Source organism: Ciconia boyciana, chromosome 9, assembly GCF_034638445.1.
Source record: "Ciconia boyciana chromosome 9, ASM3463844v1, whole genome shotgun sequence".
NCBI lineage: Eukaryota > Metazoa > Chordata > Aves > Ciconiiformes > Ciconiidae > Ciconia > Ciconia boyciana.
Window position 1 is genome coordinate 43,330,499 of NC_132942.1, and position 18,590 is coordinate 43,349,088.

Consider the following 18,590-nt stretch of genomic DNA (forward strand, 5'->3'; position numbering starts at 1 on the left):
AGCAAAGCATTTATAACCTTCAACATCCTCTTCTGTCAAGGCAGGGAGGAGGAGAGGTGGGCACCAATCCTTCAGCTGCTGGTGGGACCTCCAGAGAGAGTCCTCTGTCCCCAGCTTCAATCGTTCAGACGAAGCGTGATAAACAGGCTAAATGGATTTACTCCCTTAACTAATTTAGTGTGAGCGAGAAGAGAGGCATCACCTCTGAACGTGAGGTCAGGGAGGCAGGAAACTGCCTTGAGTCCACCACAGCATCCCTCTGTGGGGTGGCTGAAGGGGAAGGGGGATGCAGGAGACCTGGCTCTTACCCACTGAGTCAGCCAGAAAGACGAGCTCCAGCACACAACTGCAGAGCAGCGATGAGAGCTGACTGCTGCAAGTCCAAAAGACCAAAGGGACCAAATCCAAAGCTGATTTATTTGCCCTCGCTTTCACAAGCACTAGATGAGCCCGGATCCAGCCAGTCCAGTCTGAGGACAACGATGTGCGGACTCTGTTTTACCCCCTGTCACCAAGAGAGGGATCCTTTTGCCTGTCCCTGGAGGCTTGCCTGACATTTCTTTTAAAAATTAAGAAAACAAAGCCATGTGAGTTGAGTGAAAATGCAATTACACAACGCTTTGAAGTGCCTTACTAATCCTCTTGCTCCCTCCGGACATGAGGCACAGGTTTGCAGAGTGACAGCCACATTGCTTCACCCAAATGCTGACGCTGGCTCACAGCAAAGGCAGTGGAAGAACTGCTGCCTCAGGACAACGCCGTGCACATGGACAGAAAGTGGCCCAAAAACCCTGTCCAGACAGACAGCCCTTTGCTTCTACCATGAGCAGAGAAGGAGGAGAAATCCCAGCAGAGATGATAACCCCAATGGATGCAGAAGTAGCCAGTACTGGAGACAATTATGAAGCCAACCTAACCTCCTGGGGATGAAACCAAAGAAGACTACAGTAGGAAAGTGGTCTCTATACTATTTTAGGATACCTCAATACGGCTCCCAGGATGCTCTGCAGAGGAAGTAAGGCCAGGTGAGGCTGGTGTGGACCCTACCCTGCCTGTCTTCTTCTTAACCCGGACACAGCTCTGAAAGGAGCTGTGGTTTTGCCTCCTGACTTCCCAGCACCTCCGTCTTGGAGCCAAGGGGTGCCCCAGCTGCAAAGAGAGCAGCAAGCCATGGGCCTTGCAGAGGGACCCGGGACAGGAGTTCGCACCCGCCTCCAGCACATTGGCAGAGCCATTTGCCCCGATCTATTTACACAGCGTTTAATGCTCTTGATGTCAGTGTGGAGATGTGTTAATAACCCAATTAAACTGTTCATCCAGCTATGTCAAATCGAATCGCTTGAGGAAGGTTTGTGTGTTTTGCTTTGTAATTCTTGTACCACGTTACAGCATGCAAAAGGGATGTCCTTGTGGCTGACATCTAGCCCCAGCTCATCATCAACAGGATCTCAGGCAATATTAGGCAGTGAAGCACTAACATCTAAAGTTGTCTTGTATGAACACCATCTGTGCTAGCTGACCGCTTCCTCCCCATCATGAGGATGGAGGCAAAAGCACACAAGCACGTGAGATCATACGTGAAACTTGGCCGAAGGTGCTTAGGAGCAGGTCTTGGCCTTCTAAGGTGGGAAATGGCAACGCAAGACCTTGGCAAGTGGGCTGCAAAGGGGAGGGATTAAATGCCTATGGCAAGGACATTGCACTGATGGCAGGACAACCCAGCAGCTGCCCACTGGTAGGGCACGGTGCAGAGTGTACGTGGCACCTACCACACCAGCTGTGGCTATGTGCAGGCAGCAGGACGAGGGCTCAGGTCTGCCTGAACTTGCCCATGCATGGCTGACACAACTGTGTCTCTGCTTTCCTCTCCAGCAAAGGAAGGCAGGAATGTTTCCCTGCCCCACTCAGTTGCTTGGGAGGCTCCAGTCATTCCTGTCTGTGAAGGGATCACAAGTCTGAGGCATGGTTTTGCAGAGGCATTTACCAGAAAAGACCAGCTATTAATGTCCCTCTATCATTACCCTTGGCTATCGCCCTCTGCATGTAAGTGAGAAGCCTGTGAAGCACAGCACATGTGCAGGTATGTATGTGTCCATATATAACCATATATGCAACAGATCTATGCGCACATATCAGTGTATGAATCACCCAACATTTAATGATGTGGCTTGCATTTCCTTTAGATTGATCTGACTTCCTTGTCCACTGATCAAAATCTGTAAGCTCTGAGTGTCCTCAACGCTGTCCCCTCAACTACGAATTTAATAGAAACTCTTCCCGAAGCAAAGAAATTGAAAGCTGTGTTATGCGGTCCCACTAGAAGAAAACATCTCCCCTCCAGACAGTTCTTAAGCATGTACTTAACTGTAGGCATGTTTAATGCCAGCTGGTATCCACAGAGCTGAAAAACGCATCAATAAAGCTGAAGTTAGCTTCAACAATTCACTTAAGGGCTGTTCTGAACAGGGACCGACCTAAGCATGTGCTTAAATATTTTCTTGAATGTAAGCCTATATTAGTGGAAAAGTCATTGTTCCGTACTAGATTTTTATATGTCTGTGACTTTAGGATAGTTTTAGTATTCTCAATAGATCACTTCTTTGGATGGATTCCTCCACTCATCATTAATATTTGGCGTCAACTGTCTTTCTTTCTCATCCATTCCCAGAGACAAGGAAAAATTTTCCCTTCTTTCCACGGATGTATTTATGTTCCCCATGGAAATTCTTCTCTATGATATATGAACTATTTTCAGAGAAGTTTAGCAAAGCCTAAATCACAAAGGGGAAGAAAACCTCCTCAGCTTGAGTTCATAAGGGGAAAAGTTGGGATTGCAGTGACCTGTAGTGTGAATTTTTTTTCTCAAGTTTAATTGTTATTTCCATTCAAATCCCTTATATCCTTAGCCATAAATAAGACTCCTGAATAATCCTTAATTTTTGTCCCCATATCTGCCTCCCATAAAATTAGGAGGGAATATTTAGGATCTGTCAAGATGACAAAGTGTCCTTTATGGTGGCCGAATGAAAGAAAGAATATAACTTTGGGAGAAAGCAACATGCTTTTCTTCAGCGTAGGATTTCCTCCACAGAGACATCATCACAGACTGTCAGAAGCTGGGCAACCCTCCAAAGGTTAGAGACGGGGCCAAAACTTATAATTTCTGCTTTACAGAGGGCCATTTCTGTCTCTGAGATTTTAAACACTGTCTCACCGCAGCTGTGAAATTCAGAGCTTGCAGATTGCAGCTAGCACAAGGCGTTAGCTTGCCAGCCTGGGATATTTCACATCTAGGGCTGTACAGGCTATTTCTAGTAAACTAGCTGGAAATGAGTTTTAAAGCTTGAATGCCAGGACAGTCGCAGCCCAGTCTTGCAAGATGACTTGCAATTGCTGCAACCGCCATGGGAAAGCTCAGCTCCACCGCCTTCCGCCTCCCTCCCTCCGCTGTGAGACACATGGACCTCTCCACGGAGTGCCCACACCAAACCACCCTCAAACTCGCTTCCCCGAATAACCTCCCCTTGCCCTCTCCTTCCAGAGCCGAGTGTGGTCCGCTCAGCCGGGTGCGTACCTCCGTGCTGGGGGAGCTGAGTCACCTAATTGTTGTTGGGGTGTTGTGTGCAGCCCGGGACACAGGACCCTTTGTGTGAGAGCTGTGCAGAGACACAGGAAGACATGCGGTCTCGAATATTTCACATGTGAAGTTTCCATGGTCCTTAAGGTCACCCTCTGGATCGGACATCCACTTGGGGCTCAACTCCTACGCCTGCCGCGATGCCTAAGCCAGAGAGAGTTGATGGAGAGGAGCCAAGCTGTTCTCAGGCCACCCAGGAGAGATGCACCGCTTACGGGACCCAAATGATTCATTAGCTAAGGATGGGGCTACGGTGTAGCTGCCCTTGACTTGACCTTCAATTCCAGGGCAAGCCCCTCTCTTAAGAGCAGGGGGTATCATCTGAAGACATGATCTTTGCTGTATAAAACACCACATCTACATCTCTGTGTCACATACGCAGAGGTTTGCACAGGACTCTGTGCAGCCACGACCTCGGTTTTGCATCCAAGCACTTCTCAATCGATGCAATGCAATCCAGGGAGAAGCTGAGCCTGGGAAAGGTCTGCGCAGCCCAGCCCGGCTCTCCAGTGGTCGCCCTTTGGGCCAAAACAGAGCTGCTGGTCTTACCCTTGCTGGGGCAAAGTGAGCTAGGATTTATGTGTTCACAGATGCTTCTCTAAGAACTATGCACACACACAAACGAACACACAGGAGCTCCCAGTTCATCGGCTCACAGATCCATCCCAACCTTAGGAAATAAGAGGAGATGGATTTTCCCTTAGACATCATTACTGTGATAGAGTTTGGGAGGCAAACACACAGCCCGGGCACTGATCCAACCAAGTAAGTCTGGGATAGGTTTTCTTTCAAGAATTTCAACCCATTCGTGTACTTTCTTAATGATCCAAAGTCTTCAAGGAGTTGCCTTTTAGCTTTAGCTCCCTTTCAGTATTTGTCATGTGTGTCAAAGTTGATTCTTCATGTTTCCTCTGCAGCTTAACACTCTCAAGGAGAAACTTTGTTTCTTAGCCATTTTAAAGATATTTTTCCCCTATTGATTTATTTTGTTAATGGAAGAAAAGTTGATCACTTTTAAAGTAAGCAGCAAGAATATACAAGGGTAAGAGTGGAGGCAGCATACCTCATTTGGAGACTTGATGCTAATGTCCTAGCAGGAAAAAATCTTAATGAGTGACTGGAAAAGGCCATGGAGTCACTTATTCCTCATTATGGATAGGTAGACAAGCAAGTTTTGGTGCAGAACTCATTCCTTAAAGCCACCTCAGTAGAGAGAAAATAATTTATTTTTCTTTCTGGAGTGGGGCAGGGTTGAGTAGCTCACGCGCGTTGTCAGCGTGCACCAGTACTTCTGTTTATATCGTGTGCGAAAGGTGGAGGCTAAATGGGCCACTCTGGGATGGAAGCAAAGCAGGGTCAAAGGGAACCAGAAGTCACAACTCAAACAACACGTGCAGAGTTCACATCAGTCTGACGTGCCAAGAGGCTTGGACCCACTGCGGCACAAGGGGTTTGCAAGTACTTGTGGGCAGTGACCACTCGTCCAAGCTGCTGAGTCCTTGGAAACCCTGGACAAATGTCCTACACCAGGCAGTCCTGCTAAGGAGCAGGAATGGGAATGAAGGTGTCCCACCCTCCAGCTGCTCTGGGAACTTTTCTCACAACATCCCTACACCTTCAGAAACTCAAGGATAGGTTAACAGGTCTTCAACATTTGCTGAACCACCGGGGTGGAAGATGACTAGTCCTGTCTTGATTAAAGACTTGACAAAAGCATTTGATAGAGCAAGGTTGAGCGAACAATCCAACAAAGCCCTGTTAGATGCCTGCCCAGACAAAGCCTGCGTACTGCAAATTAAGCACTCAGGGAAGCTTGCCTGAGTCCTGAGACAGGGAGAGACAAAGTCCCCCTCCAAACACTCCCTCTTGCTCCTCTTGGCCCTTGGCCCCGAGGAAGCCAGACCAGCCGGAGCTTCTACAGCCAGGAGCCCAGCCCCACATCCGGAGTGGCAGGAGAGCACCTCCAACACCAGCTCCCAGTCCTTTCCTGTCAATGCATTTAACTGGATAGCTGCTTGCTCTGCACCAAAGCTGGGATTCTGCAGTTTGCACACACCCTGCAAATACCTGATCTCAGCTCTCTAAGATCCATCTCTAATTAAAATGCATGTTTTTCCCTCTGTCAGGGGCTTTGGTTTGGGGTTTTTTCCCAAGCAACAGAAATCATATATAGTAACGAAAAGAATTAGTCCATGAGACTTCAAAGGGCTGACTCACATCTCGGTCTGGTCTTGGGCTGTCTCTGTTCAACCACAAGCCTTATCGGACAAAGGTATTTTTGCATGCTCTGCTACATGATTGCATTTCACACTCTAAACACAATTATTTTCTTAATTTTATATAAACTACAGCTACAGGTTTTTTCCACTTTGTTTTGCTAACAGTTGACCTGCTGTTTCCTATTGATGCTTAAGCCATAAGTAAAATATCTCTGAAATAAGCTAAGAAAATAAAACTGGTCAATCAAAGGTTTCAAGAAACCCATCATGCTGCAAAGGAGTGCCGAGCAGGTAGGTGCCCTGTTTTAAGCTTTAATTTAGTCTGTTACTATTTACTCTCATTACATCCAGAGTCATCTGGCTTAATTTGGTTTACCAGGAATTTACTTTAGGATCATTTAGAGTAGGATCAGAGTCAACAGGCTTCCCCCCCCCCCCCCCCCGCCCCTCTTTTAGGACAGAAGATAATAATAGAGGATTTTTTTTCCATGAAAGCATATGCAATTTCCTCTACAGCCATCCAAAACAAATAATCAGGAGATTTCCCCATGTTTAAAATGGGGCTTTCTACTGACCTTCCCTGCAAAGCACTTTAGGAGAAATCAATGAAAAATATTCCATAAGAAGTGGGTCACAATTGCTGTTATTGTTACTTAGAATTTATGTAGGGTCTGAAACCAGACACAACAATTAAGGGCCCTTTGCCCTTTTCGTAAGAAAGTAATTATGTTTAACAGTAGGTACAGTTAAATTGGAATAAATCTGGTTTGTATACAGAGACATTTCATGTTTATTAATAATCATTGTGTCCACAGTGTTTAGACCAATTCCACGTATAAGCTATAGCAATGTACAAAAACTTTTCTCATTGGTATAATTGAGTCAACATGACTGACTTGCCTCTCCCAGTTTTTTGAATGAGTGTAATTGTGCAAAATTGTGCAAAAACAGTGCAAAATTGGATACATGAGCCTCGATTTGTAGCAAAGCAAAGATGGACAAAAGTGAGGGTAATGCTTTCAGATATCATGGGGAAAGCGATTTATTTGGCCCATAATTTGATGTGCCTTTGCAAATTTCTTTATCTAGTACCTCTGCTTGGGGAAGCAACTGCTGGGCTCTTTTTAAGTCACATGACTAGTGGCCCATTTGGGACTGACTGGTCTAAATCCTCAGTAGAAGGAAACCAGGGATGTCTTACCTCCACTGCAGCACAAGCCAACCAAGAATGGCTTGTAAGGAAAATAGAAGGAGCCTTTGGGGCGAGTTTAGAGAGGACTCTGTTTAGGCAAAAGTTGCGTTTGCCAACCAAGCTGACAGCTAGTCTGGACTAAGCAATCTCCTGCAGGTGGATTTCACCTCCCCTGATGCTCTAAAGCACAGACCTTATCCAGCTCCTCCATATATAATCAAAGGGTGATTTCACCCACCCTAAAGCTTGTCCCTCAGACGGTTGGAAGTTCAGCTCTCTGAAGGTGCTTTGCTTTCCTGGCAGATTCTGGAGACAGTTTTATGGCCAGAGTAGACCAGGTACTGAGCTGTTAGATGATTAGTGTTGGTTGAGATGAATCCCATGCAAAGTGCCCTGCCTCGGTTTGCATTGGGTAATGGTAGAGATGTAAAGAGATCTCTGGGAAACAGCACCCTCGCCTCTGCGCTTTGGTGTTTGGGGATGTGATTACGATATTTTATGTAATGCATGCTGGAAGCTTGAGGTCTACATTGTCTTCAGGACTCAGTTCCTTGAGATGGAAACAAGTGAGTCTGTCTGCTGAGCTCAAAAAAAAACAGTTTGAGGATGCTCTTACCGTGACATGGCTGCTCGCTGAGTCCTTGCTTCTGCAAAGACCTCCAGGGGAAGATCTCACTCATGTGGAGCTCCTAGTGAGACAGGGACAAAAAGGAGAGAGATTGCTGTTCAAATTATGGTTCATTGCTATGATATAAATGAAAAGTGTTGAGATCTGATGTGGCTCCAAACAGACCTGCTAGAAAAGAGACCTGATCTGTTCTGTGAGGACCGGTGCTGGTACCGGCAGCGGGTTCTGGTACAGGAAAGCCCAGCACTAGACCCCTCATATATTTAAGTTTCTGCAGGACTGACTCTATCATTACCATCAAAGCCAATGCTGCACAGCTCAAATGTACAGAGGAAGGTACAATAAGAAAGAAGAGAGACTAAGGATGATGAAATACAAACTTTTTCTATTCTATATATCTACCTTTAGGGAGGCGGATGCTATCAGTTGCCTACTCAGCATCTCGCTCATTAGGTTTCTGCTGTGCTGATGGACGGGTGTACGAGCAGCTGAGACAAGTGGAAAGACAACGCCAGCTTTTGCAAGAGATGAAGAGCTCCTTACGCACTACGAGATCACAAATCCATCACATGAAGTGTAATGAGGGGGCTGAGCCAGTACAAATACAACTGTTTAACAGTTTATTTTAACCATCCAATGAGAATGAAATAACTTAAAAGGATTCATGTTGCCAGCAATCTTTTTTTTTTTTTCCTCCTCCCCTCCTTGCATGGTATTTGTTAGAAATCAGGATTTTCCTTAACTAAATGTCTTGTGGTCTCCTTAGCTTTGTTTCTTAACAGGGTTGTCTTTATGTTAGTTTTCTTTGGCTTCCCAATAGAAGAGTAACAGATTTCTTTTGAAGTTTTTATTGATGAATGAGCTCCTATAAATAACTCTCTGTGGCAGCAGCTTGATCTCAAAGTTTACTCTGGAATAATAGTAGCAATGGGAATGGAGGAAATTTATGGCAGCATGACATGAAATAGTTTAATGGGCTTCATACTGTTTAACTTAATCTTTACAGATGTAAAAACAGAAATAGAATTATTTTAACAACTATTATTACATATTGCTTTTCTAATGAAAACAGCAACTTAGTAAGCAAATGAAGATAGGTAGTGAAGAATTAAGGAGTCCACCTCATTGCAGATTCAGGAATTAGTGTGTGGGGCCAGTGTATTTGCAAACCTTCATCTGAAGAGCCGAGGGAGATGCGAGGTGGCTGGGGAGGATGGGTCTGCAGGTGGGACTTGGTGCTTGCATGTAAAGCTGAGTCACAGAGCTTCAGATCGGGATGTAGATGCTTGAAGCTGCCTAAAACCAGTGGAAGTGGTAGAGCCTTGTCTTTGGAGAAAAAAAAAAGACCCGCTGTGTTTTCTTCCATGCCCCCTTATTTCACCTGTCTGCTTGGTGAGGAGCTGATCCCAGTCCTAACGAAGTCCATGGGTATCTTTGGTGACACTTTGGGGGACACTTGGACACATCCCTTTTGTCTTGTAGCCCCATGAGCGGTACAGCTGTAATCCTCCCACCTTAGGAGCAGAAACAGGTATTACACTCGCACCAACCCAAGGATGGAAAGGACAGAGGGAGACGATGAAAGCTGAGCATAATTTCCAGGCTCCAGCCCTCTGATACTGACCCGATAACAGAGAATTTAACAGCTTACCATTGCAAGTCTGCTCATCTTTGCTTGTTTCTCTAGGGCAATGTCACTTAACCTAAAGATGGTCCAGATGTGCCTCTTTTACTTGCATAAACTCAGGAAGGCGATGCTGGAAGAAAGGAAAGGAAAAGCTTAATATCATCTGTCTTCTGTCTAAATGCTCAACCCGCAGGCAGGCTGGCATTTAACCCAGCTGAGGATCCGGCCAGAGGACTTCGGCAATCAATGTGCGAGGGGTGGGTGTAAAATCCAGCATCATAATGACTAGGAAGAAGCACAGGACCTAATTCAAACGTAAGATTTCCTTTGCAGGGGTTTGAATATGGCTTGTAGCCAACCGCAGCTCTGTTGCGCTTTTTGGTGCTTTGCAAAGAGCTTGAGTAAATATTGAAACATGTTGATGCTCTGCACAATTTCTATAACAATAGCTGACTGCTAATAGTGTTGTTTCCTCCTTGGGGGAGCATTATTTGAAATGAAATGGCAATGAAAATTATTAGCATTGTGTTCTCAACTGTCTGTTTAGTGGGAAATTTGCATTATTCATAATGCTTTCCAATCCACAGAAACTGCCCGTGCAAGAAATAACTTGCAAATTCTTACTCGATTTCCAAAAATGTGGGAAAGTTTATTTATTTCTCCATGCATTCCTGATTTGCAATGTGCTCTCTAAAAATGTCGCTAAGATTTAGGCTAACCAAGCTCATGCTAAATTTAGCAACTATATTTTAAATAAACATTCTTTACGCTTTACTGAACTGACTTTGAAGCTGGCTTGAAACAAATTGCGTTCACATGAACATTAACAATGTTTTACTTTGGACTAAGTGAACATCTGAATAAGTAATAATGTATTAGTCAGTATAATCCTAAAATCAGATTTAAGAGATCTAATTCAGGCAATTTAAGAACGATTCCTATAAGGAATACCGAATCAGACTCGTATTTTTTTCTGGAAGAGTCCATTCTGTTCTCCTTGACCACACAAAACTTTCTTCTGGTGTCTTACTAGACTCTGGAAGCTACGAGCCTCAGTGAAATCAGCTGTGACTTAGCACGCATTGCGTTTGAGGAATCTGGCCCATTTTAAAGCACTTAATGATTTGTCTGGATAAAGCACTAAAAATATACTGTGGGGAGCAATTATGCAATGTCCAGACTGATGGATTGCATAACCTCATAGACCTTTTCCATCTGTAACTTCTCTACTTCTGTGATCTTGTCTTCTTGGTCTTTCACTTAAAATCAAATATGTGATCTGTTTAATATCCAAAATGCTGTCTCCCAGGAGATCTGTTTTCTGGGTGTGCAGGGCTATGAATCAAGTAAAGAAGCAGATCCTTCTCCCTTTCCCATTTCAGGAATTGGCTGCTCTTCACAACAAACTTAGGAGCAATTAGCAGGAGGCCAGTGGGTTTTGGTGTGAAAAGGGATGCTCTCCCCATTACGTGTCTTCCTTGGTAAAGGATGGAAAGAGAATTAACTATTAAAAGGCGATAGGAGGGAAGTGTCAAAGTCCCTTAGATTTATGTCACCTTGAAATCAGGCATGGACAGCCATGCACTTTGAGTGACAGGTCCTGAAAGTGGCTTCTGCTCATGTGTAAATACTTGATTATTTTTTTTATATGCTACGAGACCAACTTTAAGAGAACACACACTGAGTGTGTTTAAAGACTGGAAGCCCCATTTATGAGAAATTAAATTCCTGAATTATTTTAATATGCCAAATCTTCAGTTCCTCTCATAGGAAACCTGTGTTTGGAGCAAAGCTGCTCCGTGAACTGAACAACTCTGCTGTGAGCCTCTTCCACTGTGTGCTCTTCTCTGCTCCTACGAGTTAAAATTGGCTGCAGATCTCGGAGACGTGAAACCTTGCTCGGTTGGGAGAGGTCATTCCTCTCCAGTGGAACGGAAAGGCATATATATCGCCCACACAAGAAGTACGCTGTTTATACTGCATCATAGGCTATTTTCTACATTTCTTCACAGTATTTCAGACTTGTGTTTATAGCCAAGCCCGAGAGGTTGAGAAAGCCGGGAGGGGGAAGATTCCAGGGATGAGTTAAATACTGGGTGGCAGTTTTGTGTTTGGCAGCTGCTTTTTTGGGTTGTGAAACAGGTGTGAAACCATTGACATCAATGATTTGCAGCTTGTCAAGTCCTTTTTATTTGTAGGACTCGTTGTCCGTTTTGCACTGCACAGCACCAGAATTCACATGAGGTATAGAGGGTGAAAGGACGCTCAGTTACATCCAAATGGCAGGTACTGGTGTATTGACATGCACACTTATTTCTCCGCACCAAAGCGCTGTTGTTTTATTGTACCATTACTTCTTCTCCTCTATATATAAACATATGACGTGCAAAAGCCATGTGCGGTTAGTCATTCTGCATGTTGGCAATAAGACCCTTTTTCTCAGTATTCATCCCCTGCAAGTTACATGGATGGCCTGATCCCAATTAATTCCAAATTGCCACTCATAACTATTCACTCAGTTCTGAGTTCATTCGAGTTAGTGTCACTTTTGTGCAGAATGTGTTAAGTCTACTAATTTTACTCTCCCCAGTGAAACCAAAATCAGGCCCAATGTGGCTTTTAAATACTGCAGCTGTACTCGGTCCCACTCCACTACGACAAAACAGAAATAAAATCAAATGTCACCATGAGCAAAGCTGCACAAAAAGTAAATTCCCATTGCACAGAAAAAGTTGAATCTCCAAAAAATGTGCCTGTGATAAAAATATACATTGTGTACAGATCAAACCGCAATCCTCATGTGAGACTTACTCCTTCAGATGATTTTTTTTGACCAGGACCTGCCACTAAAAGCTGCCCTTGTACAAAGAGGGCCCTGAGGTGGAGGGGGTACACCTGCACAAGCAGGAAAGGAATAGAAGTCCTGTTTGCAGGTCCAAAAAGGTACTTTGGGAGCTGGAATAGGAGCTGAGAGGTGCCAAAAATCGGGGGTCACAGCTGGGATGCCAAGTGAGGAGAAAGGGAAGCAGAGGAGCCTGAAGACCCAGGTTAAAACTGCTGGGGGGGAGGATGGGGGGATTTAGTGGATTTTTCTTCGTGTGGGGCTGTCCTCACACTCCGTGCATGCAGAAGCGAGCGCTCGCCCTCGCTGACAGCGGCTGCTTGCCAGCACCTCCTGGACACGTGCAGACGCGTGGGGATGGTGAGGCTGCTCAGCACTGGTCCATGCCCCGCACAGCTCTCCCCGTGCCTGGTGGGAACATCCACGGCTCCTTCAGGAGAAGGTTTTTAAAGAAGCGAAGAGGTTTTTCTAGGAATAAACCACCTTGTGACTGAGAGCATAAATAACCACTTCCTAGGGGCAAAACCCTTCCGTGGGCCAGGCTGCAGGGAGGCCAGGGATACAGGATCCCCATCTGAGGGACCTGGCTCTAGAGCTTGATGGAGACCCAGCTTCGCACATCCTTGGAGGCAGCGTTAACCTGTTTCACACACGTGCCCAACTCCTAGCACATGCAAGCAGCTGTGGGTGGAGAGACGATTTGAGGTCTCTGTTGGGCAAGAACTAAGCTGGGATTTTATTTAAATAAAGCCTATCTTGCAAATCTATGAAAAAGCTCCTTTCTCCTTTTTTATTCTCTTTTTTCACAGTGAGAAGCTGTAGCTCTCCTTATCCAGGGATCCGCCTATGAGCATCTTTCTTTTGGGAAACTCAACATCAGTTCCCACCTTTTGGAGGTTTTCTCTGCTTCCCCATGTGAGAGCTCTTTGCCTTCTGTTGAAATGAGCCCCCCTCCCGAGTTCCTGGTCCAGAGGTCAAAGCAGTTTGATGCTGGCCTTCCTCTGCAAAAGCTGAATCACAACTCACCTGAGAAACCCAGGTTTCCAATAGTCCAGGTGCTAATTTAAGGACAGGCTTTGCTAGTGAGACAGGGTGGGATGGAGGGAGGGGAAGGAAGGAGAAACAGAATCATTTTGGGAAACATTATCTCAGTCGCAAGGAATGGGTAATTTCCCAGGCTCCTGTTTTTAGTCTCTCCCACCTTTTCCCTCCTCCTGGCAGCGTGGTTCATCATGCGAGATACTTGCACCAGAGCTCGCTGCTGTGTCCAGCAGCAGGCCCCGCTCCTCGGCCCTCCGGCTGCACGAGCCGAGGGGTGTTTTACAATGCATCAGCCACAGTCCTGAACAAAATACTTTTATTGGATATAGGTTTGGTTTCATAATGAAAATTGAGAATATAGATTTTTTTTTCCCCAAAGGGCATATATCCACTAATATACAAAAAGCCTCTATTTATGGCAAAAAAGAAAAAAAAATATATTCCTGATTGCTTGTAATGTGTCTGGATTCTTCCTTCTTTAAGAAAAAAGAAAACTTTAGAAACATAGCTGCTATCTTTTTTTTCTCCTGGTAGTTGTCCGGGTTGTTAACACACCTACTTCGAAACACCAAGGCCAGCCTCCACAACCCTGCTTCAGTCTTTTTTGGTCAGAAGCAACTGATCCCAGCAAGACATGGAAACCGGCCGCATCTCCACGTTCACAACGGGTTTGCTCATCCGTCCTCCATCTTTCTGGCCACATCAGTGAGACAGAAATGCTATCACGATACTTGAGAAGCACAAGTGCTAGGCAGGAAACCAGCTTGCGTTAACGCCGTGAGTTATATACAGTGCTGAGTCAAAGCAAGGAGGATTGTGCAGAATGAGCCTGGATTATTTGGTCTGCCCTTATTTCAGCTCTGGTTACCTGGAGCTCGGAGGACTGGGCCGGTAGGGTGATATCAGGAATTATTATGTGCAGGCACCCGTGGGTATTAATGGCAAAACAAAACTCAGCCTCCTCCCCCAGGGATGGAAGGGGTGGTTTTGGTTTTCAAAAGAAAAAGAAAATAAGAAAACCAGAGACCCGAAGGGCTCGGCAGAAACCAGGTCTGAGAAACCTGAGGGATGCAAAGACTAAAGGTGCAGAGCAAAGCCGACGGGGCTTGGAGGCCAGCATGGGACCCCCCCGCTGCCTGCCTCTGTACCTCCACCTCCACCCAGGGGAAAAGAAAACCGTTTTACCTTTAAAAGTCGATCTGGTAGGGGTGGGAGGCAATCGCTAAAGAGAGCTCCGCAGCCAGACGTGCCTTGAAAATGCCCTGAAATCCTGAGTCACCTTTAACATCGCTTTTTTTTTTTTTTTTTTGGTCTTTACCCGCTTGGTGAGGTCTGAGTCCGGTCTCTCCCTCCCATCGCGCCCCGAGCAGCGACTGGGGCGGCGGGGGAGGGGGGTATAATTATGGGGTAACTACTGGAAATTAAATACCGCCTCGGAGAAGTGGAGAGGGAAGCAGGAGAGGAAGGGGATGCCGATGTGGTAAAGCCTCCCGTGCACCTGGGAGTCGAGCATGAGGGAGGCGTTGAGGGCCGGGCCGAAGCTGCCGCTGGCGACCAGGGAGCCGCCGAGGCAGCCCACCGGGCTCTCCCGGGCCGCCTTGGGGGCTGCCCCGGGGGGCGGCTGCCTCAGCCCCTGGGCGAGGATGCTCTCGATGCTGAAGCTGCGGCCCCGCGGGCCGCTCTTGTGCGGCGGGGCGGCGGCGGCGGCGGGCGGCCGGGGCGCGGCGGGGGCCGGGGCGCCGCCGCAGCGGGGCCGACCCCCGGGGGGAGCCGCTTCCCCCCCGCCCGCCCTGGGGACCCCCTCGTCGCCCGAGTCCGCCGCCTTGGCCCGCTTGGGCTCGTCGGGGCGAGCGGCCGGCCCCGCCTGCCCGCCCTCCGCGGGGGCCGCGCCGCCCTTCGCCTCCGGCGGCCCCGGGGCTTTGGGCTTCCTCTTCCTCCGGCGGTAGTTGCCGTTCTCGAACATGTCCAGGCAGCGGGGGTCCAGGGTCCAGTAGCTGCCCTTGCCGGGCCGTCCCTTCTCCCGCGGCACCTTGACGAAGCAGTCGTTGAGGGAGAGGTTGTGGCGGATGCTGTTCTGCCAGCCCTGCTTGTTGTCGTGGTAGAAAGGGAAGCGGTCCATGATGAACTGGTAGATGCCGCTGAGGGTCACCTTCTGCTCCGGAGCCTCTTTGATGGCCATGGCGATGAGGGCGATGTAGCTGTAGGGGGGCTTCTGCGGGGGGTCCTGCCGGGAGATGGCACCGCTGGGGGCGAAGCTCAGGGTGGCCGGGAGGTACACCATGGAGGGGCTGCCCATGGGGGAGAGGTGGCTGCCGTAGATGTGGCTCATCGCCGGCGGGCTCTTAGCTCCGGGTTTTCCCCCTCGGAGCCGAGCGCAGGGACGGGGAAGGGCAGGACCCTGGGACGAGTCCACCGGGGAGCTATTTGTGCGAGCTCAGATCCCAGCCCTGCCTGAAGGAGCTCGCTCTGCCTCTGTCCCTGCTTCATAGCTCTTAAAAAAAAAAAAAAAAAAGAGGGAAAAAAAAAAAAAGTTAAATAATTGTTGTAAGTTTGCTATTATATGTTGACTTAGCACTGGAAAATAAATTGTCTCTGATAAACAGTCGTTTGTGTTCTCAGCCCACCCACATTAATTAAAATTTCATTGCTACAAAACTCCAAGCTCTCTCCACGTGTCTTGCTGGTACCAGCCAATGGTCTCCGGGTTATTCCTTCATTTGTTTATAGAATTAGTCTGTTGATAAGTCTGCCCACCCAAGTCGAATCAAGCTGTGTTTATTTGGAAAAATTTCCGGGCACCCAATATATAAACGCACTGATCTGATGTTTGAAATATCACGTCCACCCTTTGACGCTGTAAGCACACACAGCAGAGCAGGATGTACACTGCTGGAGCTCGGGGAGGAGCGGGCAAGGATCCCCGCAGGAAAACTGGGGCATTAAACAACCAGAAAGTTACTAAAATTGAAAAAAAAAAAAAAAAAAGGAAGAAAAAGGGATGCGTGAGAGGAGGAGGCAGCGCTACGACGGGGAGGAAGGAAAAGGGGCTGTCCGGAGCCCGGAGGAAGGGGGGCCCAGGTGTGGCGGAGCTCCCCGGCCGAAGCCCGCACCGCCCCGTGCGGGGACCCGGCTCGGAGCGGCGCCCGGGCCCGGCCCCGGCCCCCCCCCGCGTCGCCACGGGCCACCCGGGAGCGGGCGGAGGGCGAGCCCCGGGCTCAGCCCCGGCTCGGCCGCGGGCAGGCAGGGCTGCGCCGGGGGAGACGGCCGGGGGCTGCAGCGGGCTTCACAACAGGGGAATTTGGCAGGCGCGGGGAGGAGGGTCAGTATTTGTGAATGCGGGCCTGTTGCTTTATATTATGTACTTTCCTGTTTATAACAAGGAGGGGGATTATAACAACTTTACAAGTGCACACAGCTGGCCGGTGCTTACATTAGGAATTTGTGATGCTCTTTTTCTGTATAAACGTCCAGGTTTGGGGCTGCGTTTTCTGTTGTTGGATTTTTTTTTTTTTTAATTTACTGATGTAACAGCTTTAATCCGAGGCCCCGAGGGATTCCGATGCAGTTGGAGGTGTCGGCTGTTTCCGCAGTCCCCCGCGGCTCAGACCTGCGTGAGACCCCGGGGAGACCCTGTTCCGTGGAGCATCTTCTCTCCGGGGGAGGGAAGAGGAGGCCTGAGGGGGATCCTTTCCTCCTTCAGAGAGAAATATCCCATCGGTGCAGCTCCCACGACCGTGGTGGGACTTTGACCTGGCAGGGGAAGAGGTAAAAGCCGGGCTCCGGGGTGTCCCCCGGCATCGCCCGGCCCTGGCGATGCTCCCCCCCCTCTCCCCGGACCTCCCTGCAAGCTCCCCTTCACCCGTGGGGTTTCTCGCCCACTTCTGCTCCCGTCCTGCCGTTCCACCAGCAAACCGTCGGGCGAAGGGGTTTCACCCCCGGGGTAAAAGCCAGCGCGATGGCTGCGGAGCCGCAGATGAGTCCTAAAGGCTGCAAGCCTCCATGGGAGCCCGGGCAACACAGCCGGGGTGCGGAGGGAGGTGGCTTCTCGGGCGGGGGTGGGGGGGTCTCCCCGCTCACTGGCTGGCCCCACGCGTGGGAGGGAAACCCACCCCTCTAACACCGCCCTTGCCTGTAATGCCGCATCCCTCCCCCGCCGTGTACACACCCGCCGGCCCCCGGGAGCTGCAGGACCCATCCCGGCATGCCATAAATGCAATAAATCCCCAAATAAATTAAAAGGAGGAGTCAGAAGAAGGGTTGGGGAGGGGGGCTCCCCTCATCTCGACGCTGGGGACCAGCACTCCCAAGCAGCACCCCTCCAGCATCCTCGCCGGGGAGGGATGGGGCAGAGCCCGGCTGCTCTCACCCGCCCGAGGCATCCTCAGGGCAGCCTGGAGATGTCGAGGGTCGTCCCCCCCCAAACCCCTCCTCTCCCCACCTCGGGGAGTCCCCCGCTCCTTGGGACACTCCAAGCACGGATGATTAAAACAATAAATACTCGCGTGTACGGCAGGAGACAGGCACACGGGCTCCCGCTCGCTCCCCGAGCTCCCTCCCCCAGTAAAATTCTTCCTTCCTCCTTATTTTCCCCTCTTCTCCTCCTTTTCGCGGTAGGAAATCCTTGGAGGCGGGGATGCGGCTTTTCTCTCTGCTACTTCTTCCCAGCTCATGTGCTGCCTGCTGTCCCTCTCCTGCCGGCAGCATCGCTGGAGCTCTCTGCGTTGTCCGCCCGGGAGCAGCCCTCCGAGGGGCTCCGAGGGGCTCCGACGGCTCCGGGGGGGCCGGGGAAGGGAGCAGCGCGGCGGAGAGGGGCTTTGCTGTTGTTGGTATCGTCGATCTTTCCCTGAACGGAAAAAAAAAAAAGCGGAGGCGGCGATGGAGGCGCTCCTGGACGTGTTTCCCCTCCTCTCCAGCTGACAAGCCCCTTTTAAAGCAGCAGCGGGGAGCGCCCACGGCCGGGGTCCCCGGGGGGAGCACGGGGTAAATCAGTGCTCCCCACTCCCGCCGCATCCCGGCCCGGGGGGAGCAGGGGTGTAAGCAGTGCTCCCCACTCCTGCTCCATCCCGGCCCGGGGAGGAGCAGAGGGGTAAATCAGCGCTCCCCACTCCTGCCGCATCCCCACCCGGGGGGAGCAGCGGTGTAAATCAGTGCTCCCCACTCCCGCCGAATCCCCGCCCGGGCTCCCTTAGACACGACCTCCTGGAGGGGCCCAGCGGGAGCTGCCCACCCTTCTCCCCCTCGCCATGCATGGCACTGTACAGTTGCGAGGTCGCTCGATATTGACACAGGGTTTGGGGCATATTTCTTTCTCTCCCAGCTTTTCAGTGCCTGGTATGGACTTTCTGCAAAGTCCCCTCCAAAGCGACAGAAGAGCTAGCGGCCTTCCCCAAAAACCTTCTGTCCA

At 49.2% G+C, this 18,590-nt stretch overlaps 1 protein-coding gene and 1 long non-coding RNA gene across 4 annotated transcripts; one reads left to right on the plus strand and one right to left on the minus strand.

Moving 5' to 3' along the window:
- Positions 1-6,018: 6,018 nt before the first annotated feature.
- On the plus strand, positions 6,019-10,021 carry LOC140657038 (uncharacterized). Its single transcript, XR_012044197.1, has 3 exons — positions 6,019-6,147; positions 8,085-8,252; positions 9,364-10,021. It is a non-coding gene; the product is annotated as an uncharacterized lncRNA (long non-coding RNA).
- Positions 10,022-13,499: 3,478 nt separating this feature from the next.
- On the minus strand, positions 13,500-18,022 carry FOXL1 (forkhead box L1). 3 transcript variants are annotated; one of them, XM_072872934.1, is made up of 3 exons: positions 17,685-18,022; positions 16,617-16,832; positions 13,500-15,677 (listed from the first exon to the last, which is right to left on the minus strand). In XM_072872934.1, the coding sequence occupies exon 3, from the start codon at positions 15,513-15,515 to the stop codon at positions 14,598-14,600; it is 918 nt and encodes a 305-aa protein (XP_072729035.1). In that variant the 5' UTR covers positions 15,516-15,677; positions 16,617-16,832; positions 17,685-18,022; the 3' UTR covers positions 13,500-14,597. The 3 variants fall into 3 exon arrangements, with proteins under 3 accessions (XP_072729035.1, XP_072729034.1, XP_072729033.1); XM_072872933.1 differs by having other exon boundaries at positions 16,617-16,880; XM_072872932.1 differs by having other exon boundaries at positions 16,617-16,936.
- Positions 18,023-18,590: the final 568 nt, after the last annotated feature.